At 35.8% G+C, this 18,716-nt stretch overlaps 1 protein-coding gene across 2 annotated transcripts in view; it reads right to left on the minus strand.

Annotated features, from left to right (window-relative positions):
• Positions 1-18,716, minus strand: part of LOC129751182 (galactokinase-like) — a 150,756-nt gene that overhangs the window by 15,876 nt on the left and 116,164 nt on the right. For both annotated transcript variants that reach the window (XM_055746535.1, XM_055746534.1), the window contains one exon: positions 2,577-2,758. In XM_055746535.1, coding sequence (XP_055602510.1) covers positions 2,577-2,758 — 182 coding nt within the window. The remainder of the gene's footprint in view (positions 1-2,576; positions 2,759-18,716) is intronic.

Here is an 18,716-nt window from a genome sequence, read left to right on the forward strand (position 1 = left end):
CATTTTGTTTTGCCTTCAACTTTCCAGATTAAAAAAAAACGATTTATGAGGTCATTTTTTTTTAATTTATTGTATCTCCTTATGATGAAATTGTAAAAATTTCACATGTTCAGCTAAGTTGTATATTTTGTCGAGATAAACAACAACTTTGTACAAGACATCAAAGATGTAGATAGTTTTTCTGGAGAATCTCAATGTCTGGTAACCTTAAGTTTTTTTGCAAATAAAAGAAAATGTAACGAAAATCATAATATCAGAACATTTCAATACTCTTAAATGAATAGCTTTTTTGATAAACTGATATTTTTATAACTTTTTTTCGCTATTTCTAGCGCTTTTTGCAGTCTTCGGCTAAGTTGTAAGCAGAATTTTTTAATTAAGTTTAATTTTTTTTTGTTTCGATTATAGTCGTTTTACCATCTTTATGGCATTTGCGACTTTATCAACGTAACAGTTGGCGAATCGTTATTGAGAAACTATCCGGTACACGTGTTCGATGTTTACTCTTGGGCTCGAACTCGCGGACATCGGCTCAGGAGACAACAGACTTGCCAACTGAGCTATATCACAAGCCCGCCGATTAAGTTTAATATATTGGAATTCTGTTGTGGTATGAGCCTACTTGGTTGAATGATTCAACTGAATCAAAGCAATCGAAAGATTCCTTTTAATTCAACCACGGTAAATGATAAGTTCATATACCAGTATTTCGATAGCAACTTACTACCTTCTTCAGTGTACGTTTTCGATTGATTGATTGATTGATATTTTAATTACATTTGAAATGCGTGAGAACTAAATATTCGCATTTTTTCTAACAATAAATATTTCTAATCGGTCACAAAATTTTATTTGAAAATCAGCAAAAATTCTGTCTCTCGTTTGGATTAAGACGAAAAATTTCAAACTACTGGTATTTTTGAAATAATAGATTAAAATAAGGCGAATTAAATACCAATCATCAGTGTACGTATAGTTTTTCTCATAGTTCTCAAAACCTACAACAAAAAAAACTGAAGAGCAATAGGGTCTGGAAAAATGGCCAATCCTGATAGGTCAGCTAAAAATCGACAACTATTTCTACATTATATAGGTTAATGGAAATGTTATGTATAAGGAACTTTAAAAAATATAACTGAACTGAAAATCTAGCAACGAAGCGTCTAGAATGAAAAAACGGACTAGAATTGAAAATTGGAACCATCCAACTTAACCGAAAAGCTTGCAGAATAAGCAACATATTCTTACTATGTTATATAACATATGTTCAAAACTTCTAAAAAAAACTAAACTTACATGGAATTTGACCTCCTTATTTTGTGACTTCAAATACGGATCCGTTTCTCAAAAACATGATCTTCTTTAATGTGTTAACTGGCGTGGTAACTTGAACAAAACTCAGGAAAAAAATTTACGCTTCTCTCCGGCGGAAATTGGATAGCAATACTTAAGTGGAACGTCTACTATAGTGATAATTTTTCTATGTATATTTTCCATACCTTGCTATGGGCGTTCTTCAGCGAGAGGTTCTCAAATTGTATGTTTTTTAAGAGCATTTGTATTTTTTTTTAAATTGTCATTAAAAGGATGAGAAAAGCCAAATTGAAAGGATAAGAAAACCCAAACCAACAGATAATGTACATACAAGGTTAATTCACGGCATTTTGTCGACTGTTTCTACACTATTATTTTTACAATAAGCATCTCATGTTGCACGTTTAACGTCTCACGTCTTCTTTTCACGAGTCACGTCTAATTTCAATCTATTCACTTCTTATTTCTTTTGTCTTACGTCTTACGACTGACGTTTCACTTTTCATTGTTTATCTTTCTTTTCTCGCTTCTTACGTTTCACTTCTCTCTTGTTATGTTTCACTTCTTTCTGCTCACGTCTCATTTCTCACTCCTCACATCTTACATCTCATGTCCCACGTCTAACGTCTCATGTCCCACGTATCACCAACCACTTCTTACTTTTCATGATTCATGTCAAACTACTTTCGACTCACGGCTCATTCCTCACTTTTCTGGCCCCACTTCTAACGTCATACGTTTCATGTCTTATTCTCAGGTCTCGCTCGCTCTGAAGCACACAAGATATGTCTTATATCTAAGTTCTCATGTTTCAGTTATCAAGTATCAAGTATCAGGTCTTTGACATTAGTGCTCAAGTCGCATATCTTATATCTCAGGTTTCAGTTCTAAATATATAACCCAAAAATAAACTAAATATTTCAAAAAATATATTTAAAAGAGCAGCAAGGCAAGGCAAGGCTTTGGTGAATTTTAATCATTTGAAGTAAAAATCAACAATCTGCTTCTGATGAATTGTAGGTATCACTCCTCCCAAGTCAAATGCCACAATGAGGCTTAACTTGTGAATTTCTATTCAAATTTAATCCATCCTCTTGTGCTGTGCTGCTCACACAAAGCCAACAGCCAATCGTCCTAAAATAATATAATATAGCACACTTAATTCCTTCCTGGACCCGGATGACCATTTGCAGTGAGCCTCCAACAAATCCTGAATGAGCTAGAGAGAGAGAGAGAGAGAATGTGAATGAGATAATACTAACCGTCCAGGTGCTTCTCGGTTGCCTCCCGGTAGCTTCCGAGTCCCATCAACTGAAGCGCCTGTTGGCACTGCTTCCGCCGGATCGGGTACTGGCTGGAGGACAGTTCATGTTTCACGCCCGAGTTGCAGATTAGAACGGCCAGCCCGGCCGCCTCGAAGGGAATCTGCTGAACGGAAAGGTTCCTGCGGGGTTGGAAAAAGGAAGATGGACAGAGACAGAGAATTACTATACAACACCCAGTTACTTTGTTGTGTGGGACCCACAATCGAGCCGAGGGACAATGTATAGGCACTCTCCAGTCCTTCATTAAGGATTACGGCTTCCGGTTTTGCGGTTGATGGCCCCCAGGACAACCGGTGTGCTACTGTCGGTCAGCCCTGCTCATTAGAGTGCTTGCTTTCAAACAATCACGCTAGATTTTTCTTGGTTTCTTGAGCTCATATTGTTTCTTCATTAAAAAAAAAAGACAATATATTTATCTTACATAAAATGAATTTGAAAATTAATGACAGTTTTGAGCAAAAATCGTACTTAACCTTCGCTGCATAACTTTTTGACGAAAAGCAACCACTCTAACGATATCCATCTCTCACACACCCACACACCTTCTTATAGAAGCTGTAATCCTCTTTCTGAGAACAACTGATGCTACCTATCTAGTTGCTAAATAGTTGATGACATATTTCGTCCTGTCCGCCGTCCGTCGAGCTAAGATTAATGAAAAACGATTCCAATTCATGCGTAAGAGACAAAAACCCTCGAAGAAAGATAAGAAGCGATGCGTAGTAGCGCCACTCATGAGTAAGTTTGTTGGAGTACTTACAAAAATGGCAATAAATGGTAGGGTGAACTGTCTACTGGAAGCACTCCGGTACTAAAACCAACCTTTTCAACCATTCTTAAAGTTGTCCATGACATGTGTTCCTAAAATTTTTTCCAAAATTTCCTACAGCTTGTTTTTGAGATTTTTGTTTTAAATTAAGGAAAGCAAAATATTAAAAAAAAAATCGAATATTGTAATTCTATTTCCGGTATAAGTATTTTTTATTGTGCTTTTCAGTTATTCGACTAAACGAATATTTGGCCGAATATACGGTTGAATATTCTATTGAATTTTGAATGACAAAAAAATAAAAGCGATTATTTCAATTTCCTTTAATTTCTTCCATTTTAATGCCTCTGATTTTTTGAGGCGATTCTTTTCAACAAGGATGACTTGTCGATTCTAGGACGTTTATCACCAAAAATATTGGGCTCCTGTGAAATCTGGGACAAAACATGTCGAAACATGTACCAAGTAATTTGAAATGGCTTATTTGATAACAAATAAGATAAAGGTCGAATTTGAACAAGAAATCTTAAAAAAAGTTGTTAAAAACAACGATGATCTTTGTCCCAATGCATACCATACTTTCAACCACAAGTATCTCCACGGCTGGGCAATTTAGAACGATTTTTGAAGAAAATAAAATAAAAAAGGGCAAATATGAACAAAATCTAGGCTTTATTCTTAAACAAACAAGAAAGAAAATAACTTGAATTTAAAGTTTTTATTGAATCACTGCAGCAGTGTAAAAATCGTATCTAAAAGTTTAACATAAATTTTGAATTTCTTAAAAATCGATTTTGAACGCAAAATCCTAAAATTTTCAAAGAGAAGTTCGAGTTTTTTATTTGATTAGGTAAATAATCTGAATTAACTTTAAGCATTCTTTGAAAACTAGTTAAAACATCTGGATTCCTAACTTATTATCATGAACTTTAAAATAATGAATGTAAATTATTTGACACATATGTTAAAATATTTTTTGAGTGTTCAATAGTTGAATAATTGAGCGATCAATGTTATCAAAAATTTGAAAAGGTCTGAATGTTTCTTATTCAAACAGGTTTATGGCCTAAGCCTTATGAAAATTTAAAAAAAACTTAATCAGAAAACAGCACGAAAACCTTGTTTTGCATGCACAATTTTAATGATTTTTTCAACAATAGCAATTGCACTTCTGCAATCAACCATTTAATTTTTAACACTAGTTTACAAAATTAAAAAACAATTTCGTGAATTTTATTCGACGACCTTTATATTAAATGTGGAATCAGGCGCAGAGTACGAAAGCGAAATTTAAAAAAAAAATCTCATTTGAACAGTTTCTGAGTAATGCTCCAAATATGAAATTTCGGAAAAATAAAAAAGTACTTGTACACGAAATCAAATATCTCTGACTATATAACAGTAATTCGAAATCCCTTTTTTGCATATTATAGATGAACAAATTATATATTGACCATTTGTACTTTATTTTGGCACATGATCAACAGTATTGGAGAAAGTAGTGACTTTATAATATAAAAAAATTATAAAAAAGCATTTTTTTTTAAGAAAAACATTTTGTTTAAGCGAATGTTTGAAACTCAAAGATAAAATTTTTAAAATGATTTTCTATTGACCTTAAATATCAACTCAAAACTAAGAATTCAAGTGCTTTTTTTTTCAAAATCGGTTGAAAATTGAAGAAGTTATGGTTACTCTACCATAACAGTAATTATTGCATTTTTGAATAATTCATCGAAACAAGGTATCATCATAGTATAAGAAGATGAAGAAATCTCACTGTTTCCATATCAAAATTAATCAATAGCTTACAAAAAGGTCAGATGCCAGATTTCAGAAAGATCTGACCATGGGAAGAAGTTGCTTGAGTCTCAAACGTGAGTAGGATTTTAAGGTATTTTGCTCGGAAGGGACAAAAATACCAGTTTTTCATTACCTACTAACTTTAATCTTTACTGGTCGATTGCTTTGAAATTCTTCTAAAACCTAAATTTTGCCAAATATTACATTTGAAGACTGCAACCCGATTGGTCTTAAAACAAAAATTATATTGCGGTTTAAAAATTGTATTTTGGCCGAAAATTGTCGTCTAACGCAATGATTACTTTTTACACATTGCTTTTTATACGAGAATTTTCGGCTAAAATACAATCTTTTAACCGCAATAACTTTTTTGTTTCACTTTCAATCGTTTTGGAGTCTTCGAGTAAAATGTATGTCTCAATCTAGACTTAATGAAAATTATTCATTAAAAGCTATCGGCTTGTGAAGAAAAAAGTTACTAATGAAAAACCAGTATTTTTTTATTCTTCCCGAGCAAAATATCTGAAAATCTTTTTCAAGTTTGAGACTGAGGCAAATCCTCTCCATGGTCAGATCGTTCTGAAATTCGGCATGTGACCTTCTGATAAGCTTATAAGTAATGTTGTCTTAAAGCAAGTGAGATTTACCACGTTTAATTCTTCCTATACTATACTAAACTATACTATACTATACTATACTATACTATACTATACTATACTATACTATACTATACTATACTATACTATACTATACTATACTATACTATACTATACTAAACTATACACGTTCGTTAAAGTTTTTTCCATATTTTTTTCAATTTTTAACCGATTTTGATAAAAAGTACTTGAAATCTTCGTTTGGATATTGATACTTAAGGCCGATAGAAAAACAGATTTTTTAAATGTTACCTTCGAGTCTAAAACTATTGCTGAAACAATATTTTCACAAAAAAAGGCGTTTGAATAAAAATTGAATAGTATAAAGGAGTGACAACAACACTGTCGATCACCTTTAATATGCGAAACAGAGATTTTGAATCAATGTTATGCAGTCAGAGATATTTGAATTTGAGTACAAGTATTTATTATTTTTTCCAAAATTTAATATTTATAGCAAATTTCAGAAACTGTTCCACTAAGACTTTTTTGAATTTCGTTTTCGGATTCAGCGCCCAATTTCACATTTTAAGTGATCTTCGGTTTACTAAGTTCAAAAATTCTGTTAACTAGTGCTATTAATAACACTAGTTTTCATAATTAGAAAAAGTCGTGAACATTGTTGACCGACCCATATTTTTAATGTAAAATCAGACGCCGAAGATTGTACTTGAAAGTTTGGTTTCAAACTACCATTTTGGGTCCACAGACGATAATTTATTTCAATTGTTACCAGCCAGTCAAAAACCGTTAATAAAACAAAATTTTCTGTCAAAAAAATGTATGTTCATCGTTTAATCGATCATAAATTCACTCATATCAACAATTCTGTTACTTTTAAGTAAAGTTGAAGTTTAAATGATCAGTAGTAAAATCAATAAGCTTAAATTTGAAAAAAAAAATCGGATTAAATTTATATTATGCAGTCCAAAATATTTGAAACTAAGTAGTACAAGTACTTTTTCATATTTCATAATTGGAGCATAACTTAAAAACTGTTCCACTAAGATTTTTTTAAATTTGATTTCAGCCAAATTTGACGATAAAAATGATCGTCAGTGTATTTTATACAAAATTTTGTAAAATAGAATTATTAAACTTCAAATTTTGTTAAAGAACTTTTTTTTAATTTTTACGTGTTTTTGCAGAACATAAAGCTTAGTTCTTTTAGAAATGGGACAGTTACGAATGCCTGTATCTCAAAAACTATTCGTTTGAACGAAATAGTTTCTATGAAGAAAATGAAGGTAATGTTATGATCTTTCATGAAAAAATTTGAAAAAAAATATTTACTGTTTTTTGTTAAGGAAATTTCTACTTTATTTTTGGTATCTCCCATTGGCCGGCGCACACTTTTCTCAGTCATGGTATTGATCAGTTTCTTCAACTTATACTTCGTAAAATCTATATTTTAGGTGGCTTCACCTTCCTTCTTCAATTTCTGATACTTTTCGGTCCAATACTTCTCTTTTAAAAGAAACTGGAAGCATTTCAGTGAATATACAGTTGTTTCGAAATGAACAAATTTGATTATTTTTGATCACATTTTTTAACGTTTTTTTTTTGTACCGGTTTAACAGCTTAAGAGCTTTGGAACTATCAAAAAATGGTTGTTTGAGGTTGGGTTTCAATGAGTCATCACTAGGCAACACTTTCAGCTTATCGGAGAAAATTGTTTTGGACATTTCAGCGATCTACCCTTAGTTTTTCGTTTATTGAAAATTAAAAAGGCTGGTATGAGACTTGACTTCCTTGATGACCCTTAACCGTTGTTGCCGATCATGTGCTTCACTCCAATACTTGATTTGAACTTTGTGGACATTATTGACAGTGTTTGCATACTTATCCACCACAAAAACTCAGTAATTCTTTGAATAATCAACGGTTTTGTCAGCTATCAATTTGATAATGACGAATTTTAAAGGAAACTGTGCAAAATTATTTTTTTCTTTTTCTCTTGCATCGTACATATCTCAAAAACGAGTAAATTTTAAATTTTGAAAAAAATAGGTCGAATAGTACTTTTTACAGGCAACAAAATGCTGTCAAAATTTTTAATATCCAATAACTAGTTAACGAGCTATTAGCAAATGAAAGTGTCCCATTTCTAAAAGAACTAAGCTTTAGATACGCCTGATTTACTTTTTTGTCAGTTTTCGTTAAATCTTTCTTTTCGTTTGTTTTCAATGAAATGCATCTGAGCACATTCAACTGATAGATATCACAGTAAAAACTCACCCAATATATTCACATTTCTATAAACACTTTAAAATGGTTTAAGAGGAAATTTGATATAAGAATTGTTCTAAAATTTAAAATAAATAAAAAATAAATAAAATCAAATGATGTATACATAACTGCAAACTTTGAAAACTCAATTAAAGACAATTTAGTTGTGCGTGAAGAATATAATATTTTAAGACACTTTTACAAGATTAAAAGAATTTAACGAAATTGAAACATCTTCAATATTTGTGATGTAAAATTTCAGTAAAAAATGTAAGTTGGGGTTTCTCCACAATTTTTCCACAATTTCTTCAAATAATTCACATGAACTAATTGCTAAACTGAAAATAAATCCTAATTGTTTTCCTGATCATGGCTCTGATACTGATTTCAATCAAAATCATGATTTAAATTCTGATCCTGAAACTTGCTCTGATTCTGACCCTGAAAACTGATCTTGACCCAATCCTAACCTTATCTAATACTTGATCAAGATGATGATCTTTTTTCAGAATCTACTGTTGATTCGGAATCAGTACATAATTTGAAATCTTCTACAGATTTCCATTCTGATCTTGTTTCTGATCTTGATCGAAATAATGACCCTGTATTAACTCTGATTTTTATTCTATCCCTAATTCTGGTCGATCCTTAATTAATGATCCTGGCCTTGATCTTCATCCTGATTTCGAACATGATCCTGATATACATATATCCTGAAACTGTTCTTATTCTAATAAATACTATATAAATGTTCTAATTCTGATGCTGTTATTGATCCTGATGCTGATCCTTATTTTGATCCTGATTCTGATCCTGATTCTGATTCTGATTCTGATCCTGATTCTGATCCTGATTCTGATACAGATTCTGAACCTGATTCTGATCCGGATTCTGATCCTGATTCTGTTCCTGATTACGATTCTGATCTTGATTCTAATGCTGATTCCGATCCTGATTCTAATCCTGCTTCTAGTCTTGATTCTGATCCTGCTTCTAATCTCGATTCTGATTCTGATTCGGATCCTCATTTTGATTCTGATTCTGATAATGATTCTGATAGTGATTCTGATCCTGATTCTGATGCTGATTCCGATTCTGATCTTGATTCTGATCTTGATTCTAATGCTGATTCCGATCCTGATTCTCATCCTGCTTCTAATCTTGACTCTGATACTGATTCTGATCCTGATTCTGATACTGATTCTGATCCTGATTCTGATCCTGATTCTGATTCTGATTCTGATCCTGATCCTGATTCTGATCCTGATTCTGATACAGATTCTGAACCTGATTCTGATCCGGATTCTGATCCTGATTCTGTTCCTGATTACGATTCTGATCTTAATTCTAATGCTGATTCCGATCCTGATTCTGATCCTGCTTCTAGTCTTGATTCTGATCCTGCTTCTAATCTTGATTCTGATCCTGAATCGGATCCTCATTTTGATTCTGATTCTGATAGTGATTCTGATCCTGATTCTGATGCTGATTCCGATTCTGATCTTGATTCTGATCTTGATTCTAATGCTGATTCCGATCCTGATTCTCATCCTGCTTCTAATCTTGACTCTGATACTGATTCTGACCCTGATTCTGATACAGATTCTGAACTTGATTCTGATATTAATTCTGATCCTGATTCTGATCCTGATTACGATTCTGATTCTGATTCTAATGCTGATTCCGATCCTGATTCTGATCCTGCTTCTAGTCTTGATTCTGATCTTGCTTCTAATCTTGATTCTGATCCTGATTCTGATCCTCATTCTGATTCTGATTCTGATAATGATTCTAATTGTGATTCTGATCCTGATTCTGATTCTGATCCTGATTCTGATCCTGATTCTAATCATGATTCTGATCCTAGTCCTGATCCTGACTCTGATTCTGATCTTGTTCTGATCCTTATTTTGATCCTGATTATGATTGTGATCCTGATTCATTTTTTGTTTTTGATTTTGATTCTAGTCCTGATCCTCATTCTGATCCTCACTCTGACCCTTATTCTAATATTGATTTCAATACTGGTTCTGATCCTGATTCTGATCCTGATCCTGATTCTGATTCTATTTTTGATTTATTTTATTTTTTTATTTTATTTACATAGTATTCCGTCTCACGACATAACTTGACGAACATAATTCCTAAAATTCACTCGGTCCATGGCAACCGTTCTCCAATTTCTCGGGCACCCCACGTTCGCCAGATCACGCTCCACTTGGTCTAACCACCTCGCTCGTTGCGCCCCCGCTCGTCTTGTTCCTACCGGATTCGTAGCGAACACCTGTTTTGCAGGACAGTCGTCCGGCATTCTCGCAACATGTCCCGCCCAGCGTATCCGGCCGGCTTTCACCACCTTCTGGATACTGGGTTCGCCGTTGAGTCGCGCGAGCTCGTAGTTCATCCTTCGCCTCCACACTCCGTTCTCCTGTACGCCGCCAAAGATGGTTCTTAACACTCGTCGCTCGAATACCCCGAGTGTACGCAGGTCCTCCTCGAGCAATATCCATGTCTCGTGCCCGTAGAGAACAACCGGTCTAATAAGCGTCATATACAGGTTACACTTCGTGCGAGGGCAAAGTCTTCTCGACCGCAGTTGCTTGTGGAGTCCATAGTAGGCACGACTTCCGCTGATAATTCGCCTCCGGATCTCACGGCTGGTGTCATTGTCTGCGGTCACCAGTGAGCCGAGATAGACAAAGTCTTCGACTATCTCCAGCTCGTCGCCGTCGATCGTGACCTTGTTATTACTGGACAAGCGGGTTCGGTCGGTCTCGGATCCGCAGGCCAGCATGTACTTCGTCTTGGACGTATTAATCATCAACCCAATCCTTCCTGCTTCGCGTTTCAGTTTGCGGTAGATCTCCTCCACCGCCGCAGATGATCTGCCGACTATATCAATGTCATCGGCAAAGCAGATAAGTTGACTGGATCTGTTGAAAATCGTGCCCCGCATTTCGCCCACCGCTCGTCGAATAACACCTTCTAGCGCCACGTTGAACATCATGCAGGATAGACCATCACCTTGTCGAAGCCCCCTGCGCGATTCGAATGAACTCGACAATTCACCCGAAATCCGCACACAGCACTGCGTTCCATCCATCGTCGCCTTGATCAGTCTGATTAGCTTCCCGGAAAAGCCGTTTTCGTCCATGATTTTCCATAGCTCGTTACGGTCGATCGTGTCGTATGCGGCTTTGAAGTCGATGAATAGATGATGCGTAGGGACTTGGTGTTCACGGCATTTTTGGAGGATTTGCCGTAATGTGAATATCTGGTCCGTCGTAGACCGTCCCTCCATGAAGCCGGCCTGATGACTTCCCACGAATCTGTTTGCTTGTGGCGTGAGGCGGCGGAGTAGGATTCGGGACAACACTTTGTAGGCGGCATTGAGGACAGTGATCGCTCGGTAGTTCTCACAGTCCAATTTGTCGCCCTTCTTGTAGATGGGGCATATTACCCCTTCCTTCCACTCCTCCGGTAGCTGTTCTATGTCCCAGATCCGGATTATCAACCGGTGTAGGCAATCGGCCAACCTGTCCGGGCCCATTTTGATGAGTTCAGCTGCGATGCCATCCTTCCCAGACGACTTGCTTTCTATTCAGGTGGCGAATGGCTTCCTTAACTTCACTCGTCGTTGGGAGTGGCTCCTCTTCGTCGTTGGCTACGCCGGCGATGTACCTTCCCCCACCGTCTTGATCTCCTGCATGTGCGCCGTTCAGGTGTTCATCGAAGTGCTGCTTCCACCTTTTGATCACCTCACGATTGTCCGTCAGGATACCCCCGTCCTTATCCCGGCACATTTCGGCTTGCGGCACGAAGCCTTTGCGGGATGCGTTGAGTTTCTGATAGAACTTTCGTGTTTCTTGGGAACGATACAGCTGCTCCAGCTCCTCGAGCTCCTCCTCCTCCAGGCGGCGCTTTTTTTCCTGGAAAAGTCGAACTCGCTGCCTCTTCCGCTGTCGGTGATTTTCCACATTTCGACGGGTGCCTCTTTGCACTACTGCCGCCCGCGCGGCATTCTCTTCGTCCATCACCCTCCTACACTCCTCGTCGAACCAGTCGTTCCGTCGAGATCGCTCCACATAACCGATGACGTTCTCCGCAGCACTGTTGATGGCTGTTTTGATGGTATCCCAACAGTCCTCGAGAGGGGCTTCGTCAAGCTCGCCCTCTGCCGGCAGCGCTGCTTCGACCGATTGCGCGTAGTCTGCCGCGACCTCAGGTTGCTTCAGTCGCGCGATATTTAACCGAGGCGGGCGCCGGTTTCGCGTGTTGTTCACTACGGAGAGTTTTGGGCGCATTTTCACCATCACCAGATAATGGTCCGACTCGATGTTGGCGCCTCGACAAGATCTGACGTCGATGATGTCCGAGAAGTGCCGGCTGTCGATCAAAACGTGGTCGATCTGTGATTGAGTTTGGTACGGTGATCTCCAGGTGTACTTGTGTGGGAGGCGGTGCTGAAAAAAGGTACTACGTACGGCCATTCGTTTGGAGGCGGCGAAATCAATGAGTCTGAGGCCGTTTTCGTTGGTCAGCTGGTGCGCGCTGAACCTTCCAATTGTCGGTTTAAATTCCTCCTCCTGGCCGACCTGAGCATTGAAATCCCCGATGACGATCTTGATATCATGTTTTGGGCAACGGTCGTATTCACGCTCCAGCTGCGCGTAGAATTCGTCTTTGTCGTCACCGGTACTTCCGAGGTGAGGGCTGTGCACGTTGATGATGCTGATGTTGAAGAACCGGCCCTTGATTCTCAACCGGCACATTCGTGAGTTGATCGGCCACCACCCGATCACGCGCTTTTGCATCTTTCCCATCACTATAAAAGCTGTTCCAAGCTCGTGTGTGTTGCCGCAGCTCTGGTAGATGGCACGACCATCTGGATACGTTCGTACCGTGGAGCCCTTCCAGCATACCTCCTGCAGCGCTACGATGTCGAATTTGCGGCTCTTCAATTCGTTGGAGAGCACGTGGGTACTGCCCACAAAATTTAGAGATCGGCAGTTCCATGTTCCAAGTTTCCAATCGCTAGTCCCTTTTCGTCGCGTGGGTCTTTGCCGATTTCCATCCAAAATTTGTTGTTCGTTATTCGTTGCTTATGTTTTTTAGTAGTCACAGGCTCGCAAGGCCCGCAGCTAACCCCACTATCTCGCAGGAGGACCGTCGTGATGTTGCTGTTTTAGGTCCCGAACACCACCAGGACGTTGTTGCACTCCGCACGCCGCCCCTAACATGGAGAACAGACGCGTGCGAAGCCCCCTAACTCATTCTGCATGCGACCAAAGCATCCACCGGGGTTGGGTACCCGATCTCCGCTAAGGTTGCTCGCACCCCAGCTAGTACCACGGGGAGGTAGAGAATCGGAGTTGCAGACAAGAGGTGATATGACCACTACCCGAAGGTTGGGTGTATGGGGTCTCGAGTTGCACATTGTCTACTTCACTAGCCATTCTATTTTTGATACTTATTCCAATTCTGATTCTGATCCTGATCCTGATTCTGAAGTTGGTTCTGATCCTGATTCGGATCCTTATTTTGATCCTGATTCTGATCCTGATTCTGATCCTGATTCTGATCCTGATTCTGATCCTGATTCTGATCCTGATTCTGATCCTGATTCTGATCCTGATTCTGATCCTGATTCTGATCCTGATTCTGATCCTGATTCTGATCCTGATTCTGATCCTGATTCTGATCCTTATTCTGATCATGATTCTGATGCTGATTCTGATCATGATACTGATCCTGATTTTGATCCTGATTCTAATTTGATTTGAACAAAAGTTATGAAATTTTGACCAGGTCAGGTCTGCCCGATACCAATGGTCTAGACTCTAGACAACAAAAATATTGGAAGATAAAAAAAATGATTGATTTTTCAAAATTTCTCACCGTGTTTTTGGATTATTTTTTTAGAAAATTCACATAAACTGCTATAAAAAAAAACTGTAGTAGGGTTTCGTATGTAAAAGTTAGGAATCTTCGTTTCGATATTCAACCTTGCCTTTAAACATGATTTATTTCCAGTGTCAGTGCAAACAGATCCGACAAACCGATCATCTTCGAGCAATTTAAAGTGACGAATTGATTTCCAAACGATTTGAAAGTTTTCAACCAGCTATCAAACATAAGACATGACAAGTTGAATCGAAACAGCAAATACCGATTCTTACAAAACACTGGAACCTAACCATATGATGACAAATGGGTGTCCATTCTGATGTGTTATGTCAATGCCTCTATGGTTGAGCGGCTTACAAAATGCTTTGCCATTCCATACACTTTTGTTTATTCATATTATGTTTGTCTCGGTCCGAGCTTATGCTGGATATCATCCCCCGCAAATGTTGGAATTTGAAAGAACGAGATGGCTTGTAGAAACATCAAACAGAGACCATTTGTGTGTACCTCAATTATAGAGATAGGCATCAAACAATTTAGTTCTGCTGTTGGTCCAGAGGTCATGGAAAAGCAAGGACGATGATAGAGCTTTCTTGTGAGGTTCTGAACTTAATGCAACCATCTACTTACACAGCTACACAATGAGCCGGTGGAATTCTGGGGCCAAAATGCACGCAAATGCCACGAAACAACAAGAGCAAGGGTCTTCCTTTAAAGGAGCCATTCACCTTTTGTATGTCGTGACCCCTAGGGTGTTTCGAAGTTGAAATTTATATTAAGTTGTAATTTAATTTATTTTTGGGAAACTTTTTCAGATGTTCTTGAAAAATTGAAATTGAAGAGAAAAAGGTAATATCTTAAAACCATAACTATCAATTGAAGAAATTATAGTTGTATCAAAAATAATAAATTGACCATAAATCTCTGGAAAAAGTGTTTTTGGAGTCCAGGCCGTTGAAACGGTGTGGGGGGGAGGTTTAAGGGTCTATCCCTTTCCCCCTCCCAGGAAAAGCAATAAGAGTTTTCTATTCTTCATTAAAAAATTGAAATTCTTAATCAAATTTTGATAACTGAATTAGGTAAGTAAAAATCATGGCTTAAAACTGACCTCGAAACCTCAAAAAATAGTCTCAGTTTTAGAATTCTGGTAAATTTTTTCGAAATTTTCTCACTCAGAGATACCAATCCAGTAATGATCATAAAATTTTGAGACAGATTTAACTAAGTTCTGGTATATAATCAAAATCAAAATTGAAATCCTGGCCAAACTTTGCATTTCATTTGAAATTCGATTCATGATTTTAGATAGTTCGAGTCAGAGGCATATTTAGATAACAATTTTCTTATATGAAAAAAGAAAATAAGAAAAAATCCTGAGTTTATATCTCATATTAAGATTTGAAGATCTAAAACTTTATTTTTTTGCAGAATTTAACTTCAAAACGCGATCCATATTTGAACAATAAGAATCACATATGATGCATCTTTTGAGTTACTTATTTAAATTCAGTTTCAAAAGTCGAATTCAAAATGATAACCGTATTGATGAATCTAGATTAAAACCCAAAAAATCAAAATTTATGGCTCTGAAATAAATTCCAATACTTGGTTCATATAGAAAATTCTGATCTGCAATTTAAAATCCTGCAGACTTATAATTATATTTGTAAACTGAATTTCAAAATTTCAAATGATTATTTGAAGTAAGATTATTAACACAGTTAAGCTGAAAATTACTAGTTTAAATTCTCATCCGTCCATGAAATTTTTACCCTTAACGTTCCCTGGAGTGTCAACATGACACTCCTGACCAAAACCAATATATCTCTCATATTTTTCAACCGATTTATACACAATTTAAAGTGTTGGAAACCTCGTAATGTAACTCAAATATGTTTGTCAGTTTTTTTTGTAAAGTATCGCGGCGCTTTTGCAATTACACCACTGGAATCGGTATGAAATTGGCTTTCTGATATATTTAAATTTCTTTCGGAAATCGTGAGTTAGGCAATACACTCAAAATTCAGTGAAAAGTTGAATTTTAGGGCAAGAAAATCTGAAAAAATGCAAATTGACAGAAAACTTCCTTCAAAAAATCGTCCAAATTTCTATGTTTCGTAATGAGACAATCTTAAAATGTTAAAATGTGCCAAATTACGTCGCCAAACATACAATTAATATCTTAAGAGAGAATTGAAGATCTTAAAACTGATTTGATAAAGTTATCCTTATGAATGAACTGCTTCCATATTATGGCAACTTTAACTTATGTTTTATTCCATAAAATTATAAAAGACATAGATTTATATAAAACTTCAGCTTTGTCGTATGAAAATTATCCATTTTATCCATATTTTCAATTAAACTATAAGGAAGTATTGCCAGATAAATAAAAAAATTTAGTAAAACTAAATAGGTGCAAACATCCCGAATGGTTTGAAGTACGAAATTTTAGACAACAGTGTTAATAAAATCGTTTTCTCGATGTCGAAATCTGAGGAGATTTTAACATAAAAATAACTCCAATGTATAGAAAACAGATGTTTCCTATTGTGTTTGTAGTTTTTGTACACAAATTCGATGTTATATTTGATTAAATCAGTATTCTGCTTCTCCCTTAGAGGTTTCTGAATTTCATAATGCCACTACCAGTAACTGAAAGGACAGCAGATGACTTGTCACTTCTAAAGCGTTTATCTCCAAAGAGATTGGGTTTCTGTAAAATCTGTTACAGAAAATGTATGTATCTCTAGAATGTATTTACCCTCATAAATAAATAGTATTTCGAAAACACTCAAACTGATCTCAAAATAATCTGAATCTATTTTTTCAATAACCTGACATAATCCGGGCATTTGATTCCAAAATGACGACCAGAAATCCGGCAATATCCGGGCAAATTTGGTCAAAACCCAGGAATAACGCAACAAAAATCAAGAAAACACATAAACATGTTTTTTGGCTTTCAAAAAACTTTTTATGGTTAATTTAATGAATCTTGTTCAACAAATTCCATATTGGACGCTTAAATAAATACTTTTACAACACAATTTGTTTTTTTTTGGCAAATGAAATGAATGAATCCCAGTAAAATGTGGGCATTTTTTAATGAAATCGGGGCAACCAGATCGGACCGGAATTTCCTCAAATTTTGTATTGAATATCCGGGCAATCCTGATAAAACGAGCAATCTGGCAAACTTAGTACACAAACTATATACATAAGTATGCCTGATAAAAAGCATGACAATCTCAATACTTGGATTCTGTGAAATTGATAGTAATAATACACAGTTCTTATGATTTATTATGAGTTAAAGTGAGTTAATAGGAAGTTTTTCAACAACAGGGATGAAAAAAGTTGTATGAAATTTCACATATTTGACCTTAAGTTACTGATGTGATATAAAAAGCTCATCTTAATTTGAATAATACTTACTCGTTTTGAATAAAATAACTATACTAAGTTATTTTAAGATTATAATTTGAAAAATTGTAAGAATGTTTTGAATGCTGCCCATTTATTTGGAAACGGTATTGCAAAATTTATTCAATCATTTTTCTATGAGTGTCAGAGGGTGTTTGTTACTGATTGGTTCTTAAATTTTTGTCAGAATAACGAAAACTTCACAAAAACTTAATCTTGACATAAATTTATTTTTTGAATAATGTGATTTTTGGAAATTTTGAATGTTACCCATAATTAAAAAGACAGTTTTAAAAAAACAGGAGACATAAATTGACATAAATTTATTTTTTGAAAAATGTGATTTTTGGGAATTTTGAATGTTACCCATAATTAAAAAGACAGTTTTAAAAAAACAGGAGCATTTGCTTTTAAAATCTTGAATATTTTCTTACGTTTGATACGTATGATTACGTACGTCTGAGATAATTTGTATTCTATCCAAATGGAATCTTTGTATTCTCTTAAGGCGTAAGTTAATTTGTCTTTCAGCCATCAATAGAATGGCTGAGTGAGTTGAAATCTTCGGTATATAATCCCTCGAAGATTTTTTGAGAGGTGTCAGAAATAATTGGAATTTTATATATTTAAAGTTTAAAAAATTGTAGAATTTGATTTTATACTGCTTTATTTTTCTGAAACTAAAGACTCAAAGCAAGAACAAAAGCCCGTAATCTGTCTTATCTTTTCATGTACGTTTAAAAGTTTATCAGTTATCGAAGATCGATATTACTTGATACTGCTTCTTTTAACAACATTCTCATATCACCAAATTTAGATTTGACTGACACAATCTGAAAATGGTTGGAATTTTGAACTCCAAAATCAGACATTTAAACAAAGACACGAAAAATTGTGTTATAAGTGTCCATAAAACTTTTCGTTTAACATAACAATTATTTTGGTATGTCTCATAATTTGGAATTTTAACAGGCAATAAAAGCTAGTGATTATAAAGAGATTTGAAATAGTTTAAGGTCTATATCTTTTCTTGTGAGCGACAGACGTGTCTGAGTGATTCTCTGAATTGAAATTCGTAAAAATCTTAAAACCACGACAACTTAAACTGGGTTAATCATTTTAATTTCCAAACATTTAACAATAATGGTATAATTTACTATGATATGACTTTTTCTTTTCAAAACTTAATGCCCTATTCTTCTTTGATGCTGATTTTATTAAATTTCTTTGAAATAAACATGAAACCCCTTTCCGAGAATCACTGACGCTGCAAAGCGTAATAAATAA

This window comes from Uranotaenia lowii, chromosome 3 (genome assembly GCF_029784155.1).
Source record: "Uranotaenia lowii strain MFRU-FL chromosome 3, ASM2978415v1, whole genome shotgun sequence".
Lineage (NCBI taxonomy): Eukaryota > Metazoa > Arthropoda > Insecta > Diptera > Culicidae > Uranotaenia > Uranotaenia lowii.